The sequence below is a fragment of the Chrysemys picta genome, chromosome 3 (assembly GCF_011386835.1).
Source record: "Chrysemys picta bellii isolate R12L10 chromosome 3, ASM1138683v2, whole genome shotgun sequence".
Lineage (NCBI taxonomy): Eukaryota > Metazoa > Chordata > Testudines > Emydidae > Chrysemys > Chrysemys picta.
In genome coordinates, this window is record NC_088793.1 from 90,487,573 (window position 1) to 90,507,496 (window position 19,924).

Genomic DNA, 19,924 nt, shown 5'->3' on the forward strand with positions numbered 1-19,924 from the left:
TCTTCACCCGCAGGTTTCGTTTCTGCTTCAACTTCAAGTTAAGCGCAGCGCATGCGCGGTAGGAGTCGCTCAGCTGCCTGACGTCATGACATCACTAGGGCCATCACTCTATCCCCGGACTCGAGAACTTCCGGTTTGAAAGGGTCAATTGTTTTTTTCCCTCCCGCCTGCTACCAAGGCCCGCCCCTCGATGCATGATGGGACATGTAGTGTTTTGAGGCGCCGCCGGCTTGTCACTGGCTCAACCTTGCTCAAGCTCGGCGCGCAAAGCCTGCTGGGAAGGAGGGACTCGGCGGCGGGGCTGAGGCCGCCATTTTGAATTGCGAACCTCTCCGGGCGCTGCTCTGCCCTCCGGCGAAGCGGAGCCGCCGCCGCATAGATGGGTGAGAGGGCAATAGGGGGAGTGGGGTGTCTCCGCCCGCCCCGGCCGGGGCTCCGGGTGCCAGTAGCGGAGCTCGGTGGCGCCTGTCACCTTTCCCCGGGGGCGGCGGATCGGGCCCTTCCCATCGTCTCCCGCGTAGTGTCCCGGCGCTGGGAGCGGCAGCGTCACGCTCGCTCGCGACTCTCGCCCTTCCTTGCCCGTCGAGGGTGCTCAGCGCAGCGAGAGCCGGCGTCCCCAGCAGTTGGGTCTCCGGGCAGGTGACAGGAGGGCGACCCGGGAGACTCTCCGCGGAGCTGGCGGACCGGGCCGGGGACGGGGCTGGGCAGCGGGTGCAGCCCCGCATTGGTCGTAGTTGCTTGTTTCTTGTGGCCGGCACCTGAGAACCGGCCCTGACCCGGAGCGTGGTCTCTTCCGCCCACCCCCGCCTGCGTTCGGATGGTTCCTCGTCTCAGGTCAGAGATGGGGCTTCAGTTCCGGAATGTTTGGAATGTAACTTCCCTGCCCCTTTTTATTTCAGTTACATAGCCTCTTTGCTGTCTGCTTTCTAGTGGCACTTGCTCTCACCAGAGAGTTTGGGTGGACTTCATATGGTTTGGATTAGAAGCTGGATTAGAAAATACATCTCGAGCCAAACCCATGTCACACCACATATTTACGGGACTGAGATGGGGAGATCAGGGTATAACAGTAGGCCTAGAAACCCCGTTCTGGGTGTCATTGTGCCAGGACCTGTATAGCCAAATAGCAAAGATGATAGTGGCTGTCTCAAAGGTATATGCAGTGTTGTTATAACTGCGTTGGCTCTGGGATATTGGGGAGTCAAGGTGGGTGAGATAATATCTTTTATTGGACCAACTTTTGTTGTTGAAAGATAGACGCTTTCAAGCTGTACTGAACTGAAGAAGCGCTTTGTGTAGCTAGAAAGCTTGTCCCTTTCACCCACAGAAGTTTGTCTAATAAAAGATGTTGCCCCACCCACTTTGTGTCTCTGTCTCAGAAAGTTTATTATCTAGGTGTCAGGATGCAACAGATAGACAAAACAGCCAGGTGGGTGGAGGGATGAGGTTACAAAATGAACAGCATTCTGCAGAAAAATGGAAACTTGATAGTGGCCTGAATACATTAATTAGCAAAAGCCTGGGCAAAGAGGTTTGTACAGTTCTTGAGAAATTTGGGCTTTATTGTTGGTGGCAAAGAATTCCACATATGAGCGCTTATCGTGGTGCCTTTGGGTGGTTAGTCACTTTTCAGATGCATTTTTTAATTGTGTGAAAAAGGTACCACCTTACTCAGCAGACCACCTTGCGTGTGTTCAGTGTGTTTGATTATTTCAGTAACAAATACCAATCCCTTTCAATTCCCTTTGGCAGAGTGGTTGCTGCTAAGAGATGAGGGTGGGGTTTAATTTTTTTTTTGCACATCAATAGAAATTTTAACTGTTACTAGTGGCAATAATCAGCACTTCAGATTTCATTTTGAAGGCGACTTGCAGTTGGTTCACAGTGTAATATGCTTTTTCCAGCTCACCTTCCTTATAAGGCTGGCAGCTTCATTTTTCAGCTTTTAAGTGCCCTTCATGGTTAATCTTGGGTAGAGTGCATTGCAATAGTCTAAGCTAGAGTTTACAAAATACAGCTGTTAAGTCACTATATTCTCTCTTTTTGGTATTTTAGCAGTGTTCAAAATGGGCTAGGTCCTGCCCACAAACATAGGAAAACACAGCCTGTGCCCCAAAGGTTCATAATCCAAGAGAAGGCACTTATGTCTCTCAAAATATAGATTTTTGGAGGGTAAAAATCCCATTGTTTGTTTGTTATAGACACAATGGCGAGTCCAGGAAAAGATAATTATAGAATGAAAAGTTACAAGAACAATGCACTCAATCCTCAAGAAATGCGCAGACGGAGAGAAGAGGATGGAATCCAGCTTCGGAAACAAAAAAGAGAAGAACAAGTAGGTTTTTAACCATAAAATGTAATAAACGTGGTTGTCAATTGAGAGCTTTCCATTCATAAAGATTTAGTTATACATAATATTCATATAAACAGACTGATTTTTCAGTAACTGTAGTTGTTTACGGATACAGACTAAAGTTTGGTTTCTAGAAGAAAATCAAGACAGTAGCAGACATTTTGTTTACATGTAAAAAAATTAGGAACAGTCTGCTAAAGCATAAATATTACAGTTGAGGTTGATGTATCTCCAATATATAAACAGATACAGGAGGCTAATATATTAAGCTAGGTATATTCAGGTGATGATGGTAAATATTTTATATTTTGGTAGTGACCTGTTGTGATGTCAGTTTGGAAATGAATGTCTTTTTTCTTTAAAGTTTCTCAGTGAACTGCATTAAAACAATGTATATTAATTTTAGTCTGTTACTATGTAATTAAAAAGTAATTTAATTTATCTAATATGTAACGGCCAAAAAGAGTACATCCATAGCTACCTAGAGTGTGCGAACTCTAAATAGTGCAGGAAAATTAGCACAGGTAATCAAAGAAATGGATAGATATAAAATAGACATCCTAGGACTTTGTGAAGTTAGATGGAAAGATCAAGGTATGATAACATCTGGAGAAAAAGCAATATTATATTCAGGTGGAACCAAACATGAGAGAGGTGTAGAAATCATCATGAATAGCACTGCAAAATCACTTATGAATTGGCAACCAATATCAGATAAGCTACTGGCCGCTAGAGTCCACTCTCGGCACATTAAGTGCACCATAGTCTAGACCAGGGGTCGGCACGCGGCTCGCCAGGGTAAGCGTCCTAGCAGGCCGGGCCAGTTTATTTACCTGCAGACACGGCAGGTTCGGCCAATCGCGGCCCCCACTGGCTGCGGTTTGCCGTCCCGGGCCAATGGGGGCGGCGAGAAGCCACGGCCAGCACATCGCTCGCCCGCGCCGCTTCTCGCCACCCCCATTGGCCCGGGACAGCGAACCGCAGCCTGTGGGGGCCGTGATCGGCCGAACCTGCCGCGTCTGCAGGTAAATAAAACTGGCCCGGCCCGCTAGGGTGCTTACCCTGGCGAGCCACGTGCCGAACGTTGCCGACCCCTGATCTACAATGTAATAGTTAATGTTGAAATTTAAATAGTTATCTTCAAGTGTGAGAAATACACTAAGATAGATGGGACAGTTCATGTCTCTCAGAACTATCATTTTGGCTATCTGAACATTCAGGAAATCAACAGAGCAGTGATTTACACTTGGTTCATTTTTCAAGGCAACCTTTGCTTCTATAAGGGCTAAAAATAACTTAGAAAAAAAAAAGACAAACAGCGAACTGCGGCGAGTGGGGGCCGCGATCAGCCGAACCTGCCGCGTCAGCAGGTAAATAAACTGGCCCGGCCTGCTAGGGTGCTTACCCTGGCGAGCCGCGTGCTGAATGTTGCCGACCCTTGGTCTAGGCATATGCTCCCACAAACAATGCAGATGAAGAGGACAAAAAGAGATTCCATACAGAATTTAACTAATTGAAAATGAAAGAAATACCAAACCACGATCTTGTCCTAGTTATGGGAGATTTTAATGCCCAGATCTGGAATGAAAGAAGAGGTTGGGAAACAGTCATTGGCCCACATACAACTGGAACAACGACAGACAATGGCACAAGACTTCTTGAATTTTGTGCTGAAAACAGTCTTAGCATCTGCAATTCTTCCTTCCAACATAAAAATATGCACAAAAAGACATGGATTTCACCAGATGTCCATACAAAAAATGAGATCGACTATATCTGTGTTAGAGGTGGAAAACATCAGTGTTAGACACACGCGTATTCAGAGGAGCAGATATAGGGAGAGATCGCTATTTGCTGAAAGCAGACATCAAATTGAAGTTTAAAGCGTTTAAAAAGAAAGAACACCGACTCAGATTATTCAATACACAGAAACTACAAGATTGCAGGATACAAAAAGAGTACCAGATAGAGGTCAAGAATAGGTTTGAGGCCCTTAAAGATCTTGAAGAAAACGAAGTGGAAAAATACTGGGATTTTTTTCAAAACAGCTATGCTAGAAGCAGCTGAAAAGATAATTGGTAGAAAGAGAGGAAACAATAGAGATCAGTGGATCAGAAGAAACATGGAAAATTATAGACAAAAGAAGAAAACAAAGCAGTAAAGAAACAATGCAAAAAAGATAAGCGAAATTGGATAGAAAGTAAGGCTAGTGAAGCTGAAGAAGCATGGGAAAGAAACGATACAAGAACTGTCTACATGATCTGAATTTTGATCCATATCCTGTTAACTGTTTCAAGAAGTGTCCCAGTGAAAGGGAAACAAGGAGAAATTTTGAAAACACAGACGGAACAAGAAAATAGAGCGGTGGAACACTTCAAAGACCAACCAGAACAATTACAAGACTGGAATTTAACAATGATACATCTATATCTAGGTCTAATGGTTTATCTGAGGTAAATATCAAAGAAGTAAAAAAAATAAAAAAGCATTGTGGAAGCTGAAAAACAACAAGGCACCTGGTTTGGACAGCATTCATTCTGAAATGCTTAAATATGGAGGTGAAGACGTGGAATCAGTCATCTGTTCGCTGTGCAACAAAACATGGACTAGGAGGAAGTGTCAGAAGAATGGACCCTCGGTGTCATAATCAAGTGGCACTCACACTGCCCGGGTCCTCATCACCGGTCCAGGGGGCTTTGCATTTTAATTTAATTTTAAATGAAGCTTCTTAAACATTTTAAAAATCTTGTTTACTTTACATACAACAATAGTTTAGTTATATATTATAGACTTATAGAAAGAGACCCTCTAAAAATGTTAAAATGTATTACTGGCACGCAAAACCTTAAATTAGAGTAAATAAATGAAAATTCGGCACACCACTTCTGAAAGGTTGCCAACCCCTGCTCTAAGGTACATTAGCTCTTTCTGGATTACAAATACTGCAGGGGTGTTTGGGTTTTTCCTTTAAGTTCCTAAAACTTCTTTTTAAGATCCCCAGTTTCATGAGTGATTGGGGAGAAGAAGAGAGGCAGTATACAGTCATTGTTAAAATTCAGGGTTTTTTTGAAAATTGAGACATTACTATCACTCATCCTAATCTATATGCCTTACTGTTTCATATGATCCACTACTTTCTGTGAAGTTTCTGAGAATTGGTGAGAGGTTTTGATGACTGCTTTTGGAAACTTATTTTCTTCAAACTTATAAAAAAAAAATCTGTAGCAGTTCATCTCTCTATATGCTTTGCATATCTATCCCATAAATTAAAATAAACAGAACAATGTAAAATTTGACACGTTTTTCTTTGTTTAGTTATTTAAACGCAGAAATGTTTCTCTCCTGGGAAATGAAGAGTCTATGGTAGAAAGCCCCATCCAGGATCCTGATGTCAGCTCTACTGTACCTATTCCAGAAGTAAGTAATACATAAATACATTTAAAGTATTTTTACAAATGTGCTTAAAATTGCAAACAAGATACCATTTTTACATTTTTAGGAAGAAGTTATTACAGCTGATATGGTACAGATGATTTTCTCAGATGATCCTGATCAACAGCTCACAGCAACACAGAAATTTAGAAAACTGCTTTCTAAAGGTAAATCAGCATTTTAGTTTTTTTATGCTGCTTGCTTTATGTTCATTTAACAAATATTAGTCACATTGAATTTATATATCTTAAATTTGTAACTTTAAAAAAAAAACGATCTGTCTGGAGCTACTAGCTATGTTTAAATCAGATGAGTAGTCACATTCATTTGGACATAATAGCTAAACACAAAAAGATTCATTACAGTAATGTTAAGTCTTTCAGATAAAGCAATAAAAGCAAGGACTTTGTGATTAAAGGGAGCTAGGGCAGTGATTGCACACTTACCAGTGCTCATTGCAATGCTTGAATTCCTTGAACAATTTTGATTCAGCTGCTAATGTTAAAATATACTTCCAGTTTATTGTAGTTGGGATTGTGGCTGATACCATAGTGTCCTCTATCTCTAATGCTGATTTGTTCCTTTATATGGAACATAATACACAATTGACTTGTTCTGTATAATCAGATCTTTAACAAAAGTGAGTCAAATGTTATAAATATTTAAATAATTATACATCCAAAAGAAGCCTAGAGAACTGAAATTATTAGGAAGCCATATTCAATATGTTTATGCCTACTTATTTAAAGTATCTATCTATCTAACCATTACTGTTTTGGTATTCTCCTGTTGCATTATTCCTATTTGATTTCCAAATTAAAGTATTCAGTCTTGAGCATATTTTTATAAAGTACTTTATTTTTTGTAGTACAAACTATAATATGTAGCTACAAGTTGCAGCTGGATTTTTGGATATCTTGCTTTATTGGTATAGCAATTGATAAAAGGAAATATATTTACACAAAATGCAGTTAGTTTGTGAAAGTCGTTGCCACGATGTATCGTTGAAGCCAAGAGCTTAGTAGGATTGAAAAAAACCTAGACTTTTATATTGATTTATGAAAACATTCAGAGTTGCATTAGATAAGAATAACTAAAACTAAATTTGGGATGGATATGAATTGTCGTGCTTTAGGGGAGTGGGCCACAAACTTTTCAGGGTTGTGCCCCTCCTTACCTCTGAGGCCGGGAGGTAGGCTGGCGCTGAAGCTGAAACGGACTGTAGAGAATGTGCTGCCAGATACAAAAATTCAAAAGGGAAAAATATATTTTTTCCCCCTGTAACCTCTGTTATAATGTAATTTTAGATGTTATCTGTAACAATAGTAAGTTCATAGAAAATTGAGATAAGTGTAGTTTTTAAACTGATGGTCTCCCTTAAGCAATTATCTAATAATTATTTCTGCTAGATAATAAATAGCTGTACAATCTACTATTCAAGTAAAGAGCCCCCAGGGCACAACTTGTAGACAAAATTTCAGACACTGACATTTGGAAACATTCTAAAAGGAAGTGGTCGAATGACATTCGCACATCAGGCTGTGAGTTTTAACAAGCTGTATATGTAGTCTGACTTTTACTGGATTCTGAGTTATTTTCTTTCATCTCGTGATTCTGGATCTTCATTGCTTTGATTTTATTTTTTGGATATTGGTGAGTTGCATAAGTCTTCTGATAAGTTTTAGCTGAACAATGATCTGCTTGAAAAGCAGACTTCTCTCTGGATTGCAGTTGGGATCCTAACAGCAGCTCTTCAGGTGCCTGCTTGTGGCTCTTCAATTTTGAATACATAGCTATGAATAGTACATTGTACAGCTATTTATTATCTAGCAGAAATAATTATTAGATAATTGCTATTAGCTAGCAAAAAGAAGTAATGAATACTTAAAAGCAACTTCTCAGACTGATTACTTTGATGACATTGCCCTGAAAGATTGGTACAGAGTAAACTGTGTTACAATGAGCTGATTATAGGCCATCACGCAGGGGGCTTGACATATTACCACAGGCTATACACAGTAAGGTACTTAATACACTACAGTAGGTTAGTGGGGCTGTATCTAAGTGCTTGTCAGCAGGGACGCTAACAACAGGAAAGGAAAATAGCTAGTGAAGGAATATAGTCTCACATTTGTAAGTTAAATTGAGTTTGGATCTTGACGTAAGTGATAGGCCCGAAGAATGTGACCAGAATGAGTGAATTGCTTGTTAAACATCTAGTAACCCTGAAAATACAAATGTTATCTTATTTAAGATTTGGGCTAAGCAATAGAAATAAAGAAAACGTGGTTAATTGGGCACCAGGTGTGGTAAATTAGTTAGAAATGCTCAGTTCAGTAGCTAGGGGAAAATATAGCTAAGTGAGATAAGGGGAGAGAGCTTGAATTCAGTGTGTCCTAAACTGCTTGAGCTGACTTTAGTTAAAATCCAGTAACCAGCAATGACATCACTTGTTTGTGTCTAAAAAGCAAGGTTGTTTAGCAGTTCTTTGCCTGAGTTTTTCCTTACCACTTTGGAATCATCCCATGATGGGAATGTGTCTCCCTGGCCTGAACCTGTTGTAAGTAATTTGGCTAATGCTTATGACTATATTGTTGCTTGGTATAGAATATGGGTGTATATGCTTATATTTATATTTTGTATTAAACACACACCGAGTGGCCTTTGGAACTAATAAAGGAATGTTTGTGTGGAAACTGAGGAGTAGTAAACCTTAATAAACTTGGGAAATTATTTCCAACAGCTAGGTTGTAAATTTAAAGTGCAATCGTTTTTCTGCACTAACTTCCCATGTCGATGCTCTTATTCTGCACTAAGAGTGTCTTTGTGCACTTTAGGTTAATCTACTTCAAATTAGCTATTTCAGGCTTTTTCCCCTGTGCAAACAAGTCCTAAGATAATGAATGAGGGAACTAATTTTATTTGAGGTTACAATTATGGCAGGAATTTCCTGAGAACTGTGCTCAGTAATCTTATATTTATGATGTAATTTAAGCTCTTGCCTTTCATTTTCATTAGTGAAAATAACCTTCTTTTTTCCCCTAGAGCCTAATCCACCTATAGATGAAGTGATACAGAAACAAGGAGTTGTGCAGAGGTTTGTGAAATTTCTAGAGAGGAATGAGAATTGCACTCTCCAAGTGAGTGAATATTACTGATATTGACTTAGGTTTGGGAATGGGAAAAAACCTCAGAAAACAAACTGAGGAGAATATGGCTTTAGAATTGGATTTAGTAATATGTGGTCATCAGGGATTTGTATTCCAGTTGCATGAGATGCCAGCTTATTGCCACTTACTAGAAATCCTGACTTGGCCCTCAAGAGACTTCCATGCTAGTCTCCCTATATTCATTTTATCAAATCCTTCTTCTGTGTGAATGGCATTCAGTTCAAGAGAGCCCTCAAACTGGAATATCAGAGGCATTGACATAGATGTGTAAGCAAGCTGACACAGCACCTGTCAACACCGTCTGGTTTGAAAATGTTTTTGTGACCATTAACTTCATTCACAAATCTTGTAAAAGAAAATTAGGAAAAAATGGTAAATCAAAAAATTTCTATTTGGCCCCTCCAGAAAATCTTTACGAAGTTTTCAACAAACAATAAGAATACACCTAGTTCCGCCCAACACTTCTTGCCACCTGGAAAGCCAGACTAAGGGCATGTCTGCACTACAAAATTAAGTTGACTTAAGATAGGTCGACCTACAGCCACCGCAGTAATTAAATGGTCTCTTCGTGTCTGCGCTATGCTCTTCTATCGGTGGTGTGTGTTCTCACCTGGAGCTCTTACACTGACTTAAGTGGGGCATTGTGGGGACCTTGGGCTGTCAAAGACAGCAACAGGCCATGTAAGCAATGCAGAGTGTATGAGGATGCTATGTTGACCTAACTATGTTGATCTAAGCACTATGCCTCTCACGGAGGTGGAATTATTTGGTCGGCATAGCGGGCAAGTTAAATCAGTGGGAGGAACATTGTAGACACACGATGACACACAGGTCAACATAAGCTGTCTTATATCAACCTAACTCTGTAGCACAGACCAGGCCTAAGGCTTTGTCTAACTAAGAAAGTAGCACCAGAATTAATTTTAAGCTAAACCTGGTTTAAACTGAAATTAGTGTCCATTCAGGGGTTTGCATCAGTTGAACGAAATTGATTTAATGACACCTTCAGTTAAATCAGTGCAATTTGCTTGTGTTGTCAAAGCCTAAGAGCTTGACTGCACATGGAGTTGTTACTAATTTAACTCCCTGTATGGACAGTCTTATTCCAGAATAAGACTGTCCACGCATGGAATTAAATTAGGAACAGTGAATCAGGAATAACTATGTGTAGAAAATGTAATCAAGCCAAGTTCCTTTGCTAAGATTATTTAGTTAATGCTAGTGACTTTCTTCTTTGTAAAAGCATAGTAATGGAGAGATTTATTTTAGTATCAAAGAAGAAAAATCTAATTGGATAATCTGATAAAAATTCCAAATACATAAAATCTACTCTGTTTAATGTTTGCTTTCCCATTAATGACTTCTGTTTGTCTTTCTCCTTCAACAGTTTGAAGCAGCTTGGGCTTTGACAAATATAGCATCTGGAACTTTTCTACACACCAAAGTAGTAATTGAGACTGGAGCTGTTCCAGTTTTTATTAAGTTGCTTAATTCAGAACATGAAGATGTACAGGAGCAGGTACATATTTGTGTTTTTGTAATTTCTAAATAACTGTCCTTTTTCTGTTTCCTCTGTGTATGGTTTAAAAAGTTTTGATCAATAGAATTTGTGTACTAGTTTATTATGACTACAAAAATAAGGCTCCACACTGTATGCTCCTTTTTTCCGTCTCACTAATGTCTGCCTTTTTTCTGTGCTGCCCCTTATGCTTCCTTTTCGCCAGCCTACATCTTTTATCTCATTCTGTTTCCTCCTAAAAACTCATTTTCTGTTGTGATGTTTGCAAGAAGTGAGGGGATCTTAAGGCATAGCAATAGAGAAAATAAAATAACTTCACCACCAAGATATCCATATTCTTTCTTGAGTTACCACATGATCTTGTTGTTTCCCTTATCTTTCCTCTCAACTTCTTCCCTCCACCCCAGTGTGTCTTGCTGAATTTAGGGTGTGGCATTTCAGAGCTGGGACTGTCATTTACTCGTTTGTAAGTTGCCTAGCTCATTTTGGAGTGACTGAAAAATGATAAGCAATAATAGTTCCTGATCTAACAAATCCTTTATAATGACTCCATTGTAAATAGCTGTGTGCAATTGAGTTGCTTAGCCAAAGGGAACTTTATCCTTAATTGCATATGGATATGGCCCTGCAAATTTGCTGATATCCATTTTATTTCCATGGATGTGGATATCCATGGACCATTTTTGGAGATCGCGGATCGGATGCAGATACGAAATTTTTATCGTTGCGGGGAAAATGCAGATATCTTTTTTTGGTGTAAGCATATTCACATTATAAAATACCATTCTTTACGGATATAATTATTCAAGTGTTTGAGATTTTTGTACAACTATATGGCCTTTATAAAGTTTGGCTAAAGGCTAGCAAGCCCTTTCTTGCGTGTAATTTATCAAGTATACAAGTTTGATTTGAGAAAGTTGCACAATGAGGATTTTCTTTTCTGGACTGTTCAGGTAATAATTATAATCATGAGCTATTTTGACTCCATCCTAGGAGTTTGTCATAAGAGGAATACATAATGTATAGTCTACGCTATAAAAGTATTTTAGAGAAACTTTTATTGTGTTTATATTAGCTTACTTTAGCACTTTGTTTTCTAAAGGCAGTGTGGGCTCTTGGTAATATTGCTGGTGACAACGCAGAATGCAGAGACTTTGTCTTAAACTGTAGAATACTCCCACCACTCTTGGAGTAAGTGTTTAAGCTAATATTGTAAGTAAAACATATGGTTTTAGAGAATGGGAACCATACACTGCAAGTTATTTTGTGTGTGTGTGTGTGTGTGTGTGTGTGTGCATTTAAAAAAAAACTTTACATAGGCTTTTATACTTTTTATAGGAAATATTTGAATGTAGATAGTAAAGCAAAAATGACAATCTCTTAGACCAATAACACCAAAAATAAAAAAACCTATATCTGTTCTAACACTTGGAATAGCTAGGCTGAATTTGTTTGGATTTTGTAATTGATTTATGGGTGGTACGGTATGGTATTGCCACTCTTACTTCTGCGGTGCTGCCGTTGGGGCGCTGCTTTCAAAGCTGGGTGCCCGGCCAACAACTGCTGCTCTCTGGCCACCAGCTCTGAAGTCAGTGCAGAAATAAGGATGACAATACTGCGACCCTTTCCCCCCCCCCCCCCCCCCCAAATAATCTTACCACCCCCGTGCAACTCCCTTTTGGGTCAGGACCCCCAATTTGAGAAACTCTGGTCTCCTCTGTGAAATCTGTATGGTATGGGGTAAAAGCACACAAGACCAGATTTTGCTGGGGGAGACCAGATTTCATGGTCCGTGACGTGTTTTTCATGGTTATGAATTTGGTAGGGCCCTACATAGAACTTCTTAAATATTATCCATATATAAATCTCATGATTATGACGACTGGTGAGCTACTGCCTCACAGTAGACATCTCATATGCCACCTGCAATTTCTTACTATGAGTATATGTGACATAGGGATCCCTGTAAAACTATGCACCCTTATGGCCCCAACCAGTTGGCACCAAGAGGTTCCTGGGTTACAGAGTTATTCAGGAATAGCTGTTGTACTTTAAATTTGGACCCTACTTTAGTCCAAATAAACTTTCAAGTGTAGAGGAGCTTTAACGATGTGTTAAAATAAATAACCTCAGCACTTTACAGACAACTTGAAAATGTTAAACACAGAACAACGTGTCTATCCATTCCTTCCCAGTTTTTGCAGCCCAAATATCGCAGCATTGTTTACCATTTTCAAACTTAAATGCTTAAAAAGTAAATTTAGATTTAAAAAATTATTCTAGTAACATAGGTAGCAATCTTTTTAAAAATAGCTTAGCCTGAATGTGTTCCTTTAAATGAAAATACCTATGTTAATAAGGAAGGTTCCCACTTGCTGTTCCTGGCTCCTCCTTTTAGCAGCTGCTATCTTGCATTACAAGAAACTCAATTGATTACCTTCCTATTATTTTTCATGTGAGCAGTTGCTGTACTTGCCACCGCAGTGTTATGTGATTGTGAATGAGGGGAGAGATGCTATACAGTAGTGTAAGGGAAAGTATCTCTTGTGAACCACATAATCTATTAAACTGGTCTGTGCCGTGAGAATATTTCAAAGCAGGCAAAAATCAGTGTTTGTGAGAGGAAAGGAATTAAACTAGTGCAGGGAGATAGGAATTATTTCTAGACTTTTGACAGTATTAAGAATCCTAGGAAAACAAGGGAATACCACTCCTTGGTAATGAATTTAATGTGATATTTGTTCTTTTCCTTGGCAGATTGTTAACAAATTCAAATAGACTTACAACAACTAGAAATGCAGTCTGGGCCCTCTCAAACCTCTGTAGAGGCAAGAATCCACCTCCAGACTTTAGTAAGGTATGTAAGGTATCAAAATATTTCACTTTTAAGGAACTTACAAAATTTGAAGGGGCACTACACTTGTAATGTGGTGTTCTCATACAGAGAAGAATCTTCTTGTAGTCAACCCAGTCAGTCTCTGGGGTAAAGAATTTTTTGTTATGAGAAGACATGTTTGCAGTAGATCCATATTATCTATTCTCCTCATTCTGAGCGTGATTTAAATTAAGTCTTCACCAATAAATAGTCACCATTTTGTGTGACACAACAGAAAATGTAGATGTTACCACATTATATGCAGAGCTTTGTGCATTTCTGCTGACCTTAATGCAAGTGCGAAGAATATTGATTCATTAGCTATCTGAAAACCAAACCAAATCCAGTGTGTCTACATAAGCTATAAGAAGAACAGGAGGACTTGTGGCACCTTAGAGACTAACAAATTTATTAGAGCATAAGCTTTCGTGGACTATAGCCCACTTCTTCGGATGCATATAGAATGGAACATATATTGAGGAGATATATATACACACATACAGAGAGCATAAACAGGTGGGAGTTGTCTTATCACCTCTGAGAGGCCAATTAATTAAGAGAAAAAAACTTTTGAAGTGATAATCAAGCTAGCCCAGCACAGACAGACAGTTAGATAACAAGTGTGAGAATACTTACAAGGGGAGATAGATTTCAATGTTTGTAATGGCCCAACCATTCATAAGCTATGTTAATCTTTTATCATGCTTTCTATAAACAAGAGAATAAACTATTAAAAGTAGTTGAAAAGTGTCACTTAACTTTTCATCAACTTGGTCTGCAGTATCTTGCTAGGAAACAAGGTTCTTGTATTTTGCTATAGCTCTTCAGCAGAATAGTATTAATGTGGTGATGTTTTAACTTTGAAAAGGCAATCCATCTTTGAAATGTAAATATTTGTTTGTAAATGAGGAACATTTTTGTATCATTATCCTAAAGCTTTTAAATAGTTTATCTAATTAAAGTAAATCAGTGGGTATTCTGGAAGAGGGGAGGGGAGTGAGATCAGGACTCTTGGATTTTAGTCTCAATTCTACCATTGGCTTTTGTGACCTTGGGTAAGTGAATTGCTCAGCCTCTCTGTTTTCCCTTCTGCATAACTTTTCTCATAGAGTGTGAGATTGATTGATTATTAATTTGCTACTTTAATTTTACTCTTGTGGGGGGATGTTAACAAAATGGTGAGTAGTTTCCCCATCTTGCTATTCCAATTTATAAGATGCTGCCTTCAATAATAGCCCTTTCTGGTAGCGTGGAACAAGGATGCTCTTTGCTACTTACTTATTCTCTTCTCTGGGCAACTGCTACTCAGAGTAGTTCCTTTGCCCGTCACAATAGCAGCATTAAAAGGAGGTAGAGGAAGCAGAATTGTGTAGCAACTGTCAGCTGAAGAGAAAAGGACTCGTAATTCCTACAAAGAACCCAGTATTCCCAACATTAACCATTGAGGGGAAAAATGAGGGGTGAGGTGGGGCTAAAACTGGCCTCTTCATCAGACAAACTGCTATGTAGAGGTGATAGGAGGAGGTTGGGTTCCAAGCTCTGCCCAGAGAGACTGCAAGTGAATGGGAACTGAGATCAGAAGAAATTTGCCTGGCTTGGTTCTGTAAAACTCAGTAGTATATGGGCAGCTGAAAAACATATGATCCTTTTTTGTAAAGTGATTATAATGTAATTCCTTCAAGTGGGTAGGCTGAAAAGCAAGCCTTGATTAATAAATTCTGAAACACACAATAAATCATTTCCTTTTCATGCAAAGACTAGCATTCCTGCATGGTTGCAATGTCTTTGTAGCAGACTGAGTGATAAAGTAAAGGTAATTTCTGCAGAGTTCTGATTTGGGTTTATCAATCATCCTTAGCATCTGACCATGGAACAATCCATTCTGAGACAGTAAGCCTACTCTACTTGCCATACAGTGCATGTAATTTAATTCACATTTTTCTGTTAGCACAGGGAAAACAAATTTTAAAACAAAAAATAGAGGAAACATCTAATCATGTATAATTTTTTTTTAACCTAGGTTGCTCCTTGCTTAAATGTTTTATCAAGACTGTTATTTAGCAGTGACCCAGATGTATTAGCAGATGCTTGTTGGGCCCTCTCTTACCTTTCAGATGGACCCAATGATAAAATTCAAGCAGTTATTGATTCTGGAGTCTGTCGAAGATTGGTGGAACTTCTTATGTAAGTGCCTTTAGTCAAATCTCTATTTTAGGATGTTGCCAACATGAACATGAGCTCAGACTGTGGGCCTACAGTATTGATGGACTGTCCTCCAGGGCAGTGGTTCTCAATCAGGAATGCAGAGCTCTTCCGGGGGTACATCAACTCCTCTAGATACTGTATTTGCCTAGTTTTACAACACGCTACATAAAAAGCACTGATTGAGTCAGTACAAACTAAAATTTCATACAGACAATGAATTGTTTATACTGCACTATATATGATACGTTGAAATTTAAGTACAATATTTATATTCCAATTTGATTTATTTTATAATTATAATAAACATGAGAAAGTAAGCTATTTTTTCAGTAATAGTGTGTTGTGACACTTTTGTCCCAGTAGTTTTTAAGGGAGGTGAAACTTGGGGTATGCAAGACAAATCAGACTCTTGAAAGGGGTACATTAGTCAGGAAAGGTTGAGAGCCACTATTCTAGGTTACTCCATTTTTTTCTGTCCTCTCTTATGGCCCATGTAAAGTGCCTGTCTCTTTGGTTGAGGAGGACTGGACATAGCTTCAATCTGAAGCCTTTCAGTGCCACTTCTGGCTTGATCAGCTCCTTGAATTTTTCCTAGGTTGCTAGTGAAAGATGCTTCCTCCACAGCACTTGTAACCTGGAAAGCAAGGGGATTGTGCTTGAGACATGAACTGTCCTGAAAACTTCAGTTTTTGAGTTTTGTATTTGTTTTCTTGCTGGTAATATTAAACTTAAGGGGTCCACTAGCAGAAAGATAGACAGTTAATGGGTGCATAAATCTCAGAAATAGACTTGTGCTATTTTTCACATTTTCCCAGTTTACTAGGTGGACAGTTCATAGTCTGCCAAGAGGGAAAAAAACAGAAAACCACTCTGCACTATGAGACTGCAGAATAGCAGAGTATGGATCCCTGAGCTGCTCATTCAGAACTACTCCCTATGAATAGATGGCTAGGATACTTTTAGGGAGAGAGTGTTAGACATTTTTTTTTCTTTCATGATTGGTGAAGGACAGTTCAGTAGACTCTTGTCCTAATTGGTAATTGCGGGGGGAGCGGGGGTGTCTCCATGCTACTGGTTTGTGAGAACAGAAGGGAGTCTGCCTCCCAAAAAACTAGTTGGAGGAAGGGGGAGATTTTCAATTTCACTGCCTCTCTATTTAGGCTAGATGGCTACTTCAGGAATTTTGCTCACTGAATTTTCATTCCCAAAGGCCTAGTTATTCTGTGAAATTCAGGCAAGGTGAAATCATTCACATCCTTGATTTGTAGACATAGCATTCTCTGTGACAGACCATCACTGTTGCAACTTCCAAAGGGAAATCCTTCCTTTAAAATAATCAATTGGACTTAACGGCTATGGAGGAGAATTTGGCCAAACAGTGGAAGATTGCAAGAGGTGGCTTTCTGTTGCCATGGCCATAAGTTTAAATCCTATCAGAAGCCTAAACCCTCCAACTGTAGTTATTGTATAAAGTTTGGCAGCCTCAAGCAGTTTAACATTTGTATTGTCTCTAGGCACAATGATTACAAGGTGGTGTCTCCTGCATTAAGAGCAGTTGGAAATATTGTGACTGGTGATGATATTCAAACACAGGTAAGACCAACTTCTAACTTGAGAAATATAGCTAATTTGGAAAAGAACATAGAATATTTTTGGTGTAGGAATGAATTGTGCTATTCAGGAAACTGATCAAGACTATTAGTTGTATTCACATTTGTCTAGCAACAGGTGTTCAGATACTGTAGTGAAAGGGGCCATATAAGAATGAAGACACATTCTGTATTACCAGTCTGGCAAGATATTAATAATTTTGGCCAAGGACTTTTACATGTAACACTGCTCTACAGCCAAAATGCTTCTGAAATAAATGTAGTCAAACTTTACTAATTCTGGGTCACTGAGAACGAAAATGATGCTTAAAATTGTTGATTGGCTCTAGTTTTCAAGATATGCTATTGGGTCAGTATATACGACCCTTGACTTGGGAATGGCGGAGGTAAGTGAGTTATAAAGGAAAGGGATCTCAATTTAAACCGGAAATGACTAAAACACATCTTTGACTGGATCTATGAATAAATCTGACTGGGTTTGGACAGTACTTGCTTTTTAGGCAAAACAATGAATGATACAATCTGAAGTTGGTATTGCGTCATACATGATATGAATTGCATCCTGTTATTCCTAGAAGTCATGGATGATGCAATCACAACGAAGCTTACATCACTCTGCTGAACAAATTGCCCTAGATCAGCTCTAGAAATCATACAGTGTCATGCTCTCTTATTTGTCAGTGTTTGATTTTGCAAAGGGACACATTTCTGTTTAGCCAAAGTGAGCAGAGATGCCTCGTACTTGTGTGAACAGTGCAGATAACTTCTGCTATGTTTGTGGTGAAGTGACTTTTGCATCACAAAAGCGCAGTATAACCACTATGGTTAAGAGAGCCTATCACCTTTATTTTGGCTGCAAAATTGGAGATCAGGACAAGAGGTGGGCCCCACACATATGCTGTAACACTTGTGCAACAAATCTTCGCCAGTGGTTGAACAGGAAAAGGAAATCTATGCCTTTTGCAGTGCCAATGATTTGGAGAGAGTCAACAGATCATACCAGCAATTCTTACTTCTGCATGGTGCCTCCAGTTGGGAAAGGTGTGTCAAAGAAGAAAAAGTGGACTGTGCATTATCCAAACATTCCATCAGCTATACGCCCAGTATCCCACGGAGAAGGACTGCCAGTTCCTGATGCACCAGAATCATTCTCACTTGAGTCAGACGAGGAAGAGGATGAAACTTCTGGTCCTGAACCATCAATGTCACAGGACCCACATTCTCTCCCATCCTCCTCCTCTGAACCACACCTCATAACACAAGGTGAACTGAATGACCTTGTCAGGGATTTGGAACTACCCAAGAGTAAGGCAGAGCTGTTGGGCTCCAGACTACAGCAGTGGAATCTCCTGGCAGGTGATGTTAGGGTTTCCATGTTCCGTGACCGTCAAAAGGATCTTGTCCCATTCTTCTTCATGGAAGGTGATCTTGTAGCCTGCAACAACATCGATGGTGTGATGGCAGCCCTCAACATCGTTCACGATCCAGATGAGTGGAGACTGTTCATTGATTCATCGAAGATGAGTCTTAAAGCTGTTTTACTGCATAATGGCAATGTTTTGCCATCAATTCCAGTTGGTCATGCAGTCCATATGAAGGAAACCTATGACACCATGAAACAACTTTTGAGGTGCGTGAACTATGACCAACATCAGTGGCAGCTTTGTGGTGATTTGAAAGTTGTTGCTCTCTTGCTTGGTCTGCAGACTGGATACACAAAGTACTGCTGTTTTCTCTGCGAATGGGATAGTCATGCAAGAGATTCCCACTACATCAAGAAAGATTGACCACTCCGACAGTCATTGGAGCCTGGGAGGAAAAGTGTTCAGCATCCACCACTTGTTGAATCAAGGAAGATTTTGTTACCACACTTACACATCAAGCTGGGTCTGATGAAGAACTTTGTCAAGGCCATTGACAAAACAAGCAGCTTTCAAGTACCTCCGTGGAAAATTTCCAAGGTTAAGTGAAGCTAAGATGAAGGAAGGTGTCTTTGTTGGTCCTCAGATTCGTGAACTTCTTCGAGATGATGCATTTGACCATGCACTGCGTGGCAAGGAAAAGACGGCATGGAAAGCCTTCCAGTTAGTGGCAATACATTTTCTCGGAAACAACAAGGCAGACAACTACAGGTTGTTGGTGGAAAACCTCCTCAAGGCATACAAAAGCCTTGGTTGCAACATGTCACTAAAGATACACTTTTTGCACTCTCATCTAGATTTTTTTTCCACCGAACTGCGGAGCAGTGAGCGACGAGCACGGTGAGCGATTTCACCAGGACATTGCAACAATGGAGAAACGCTATCAGGGCAAATGGAGTCCATCAATGCTTGCAGACTGTTGCTGGACAATGACAGGAGATGCTCCATTTAATGAATACAAGAGACAAGCCAAGAAGCGCCGAGTAGACACTGCATAGGACTAAACTATGTACATAATAGTTTTTTGCCTTTTGTTTCATAGTAAATTTTATTTCTGTAACTCTTCTGCTGATTTTTAAAGTGTTACATAAACAGGACAGGTGAAATATTATCATGTAAAGCAACCATAAACACATGAAAAGACCTAGGTTTACAATTTATGATTAAAACTCTACTATCTACACAATATACATGGACATATAAAATGTAAAAACTTAAATATCTTAGAAACAGTAGCCAATCAGTTGTTTTAATTGTCATATTTGAATTCAGCACATCAAAATACATAATAAATAGCACATTTTATCTCTGAAGCAGACAACTTCTCAAAAATTGTAGA

At 39.5% G+C, this 19,924-nt stretch overlaps 1 protein-coding gene across 5 annotated transcripts in view; it reads left to right on the top strand.

The window, feature by feature from the left end:
- The first annotated feature begins 12 nt into the window (after positions 1–12).
- The window catches only part of KPNA5 (karyopherin subunit alpha 5), a 33,312-nt gene continuing 13,400 nt past the window's right edge, over positions 13–19,924 (top strand). For 2 of the 5 annotated variants that reach the window (XM_005306355.5, XM_065588385.1), the window contains exons 1-10: positions 75–383; positions 2,202–2,335; positions 5,669–5,770; positions 5,853–5,952; positions 8,831–8,925; positions 10,343–10,474; positions 11,577–11,665; positions 13,232–13,331; positions 15,370–15,533; positions 17,069–17,147. In XM_005306355.5, coding sequence (XP_005306412.1) covers positions 380–383; positions 2,202–2,335; positions 5,669–5,770; positions 5,853–5,952; positions 8,831–8,925; positions 10,343–10,474; positions 11,577–11,665; positions 13,232–13,331; positions 15,370–15,533; positions 17,069–17,147 — 999 coding nt within the window. In that variant the 5' untranslated portion in view covers positions 75–379. Of the gene's footprint in view, positions 384–594; positions 835–2,201; positions 2,336–5,668; positions 5,771–5,852; positions 5,953–8,830; positions 8,926–10,342; positions 10,475–11,576; positions 11,666–13,231; positions 13,332–15,369; positions 15,534–17,068; positions 17,148–19,924 lie in introns of those variants that run through there. The other 3 variants (XM_042845575.2, XM_065588386.1, XM_042845576.2) reach the window with 3 other exon arrangements.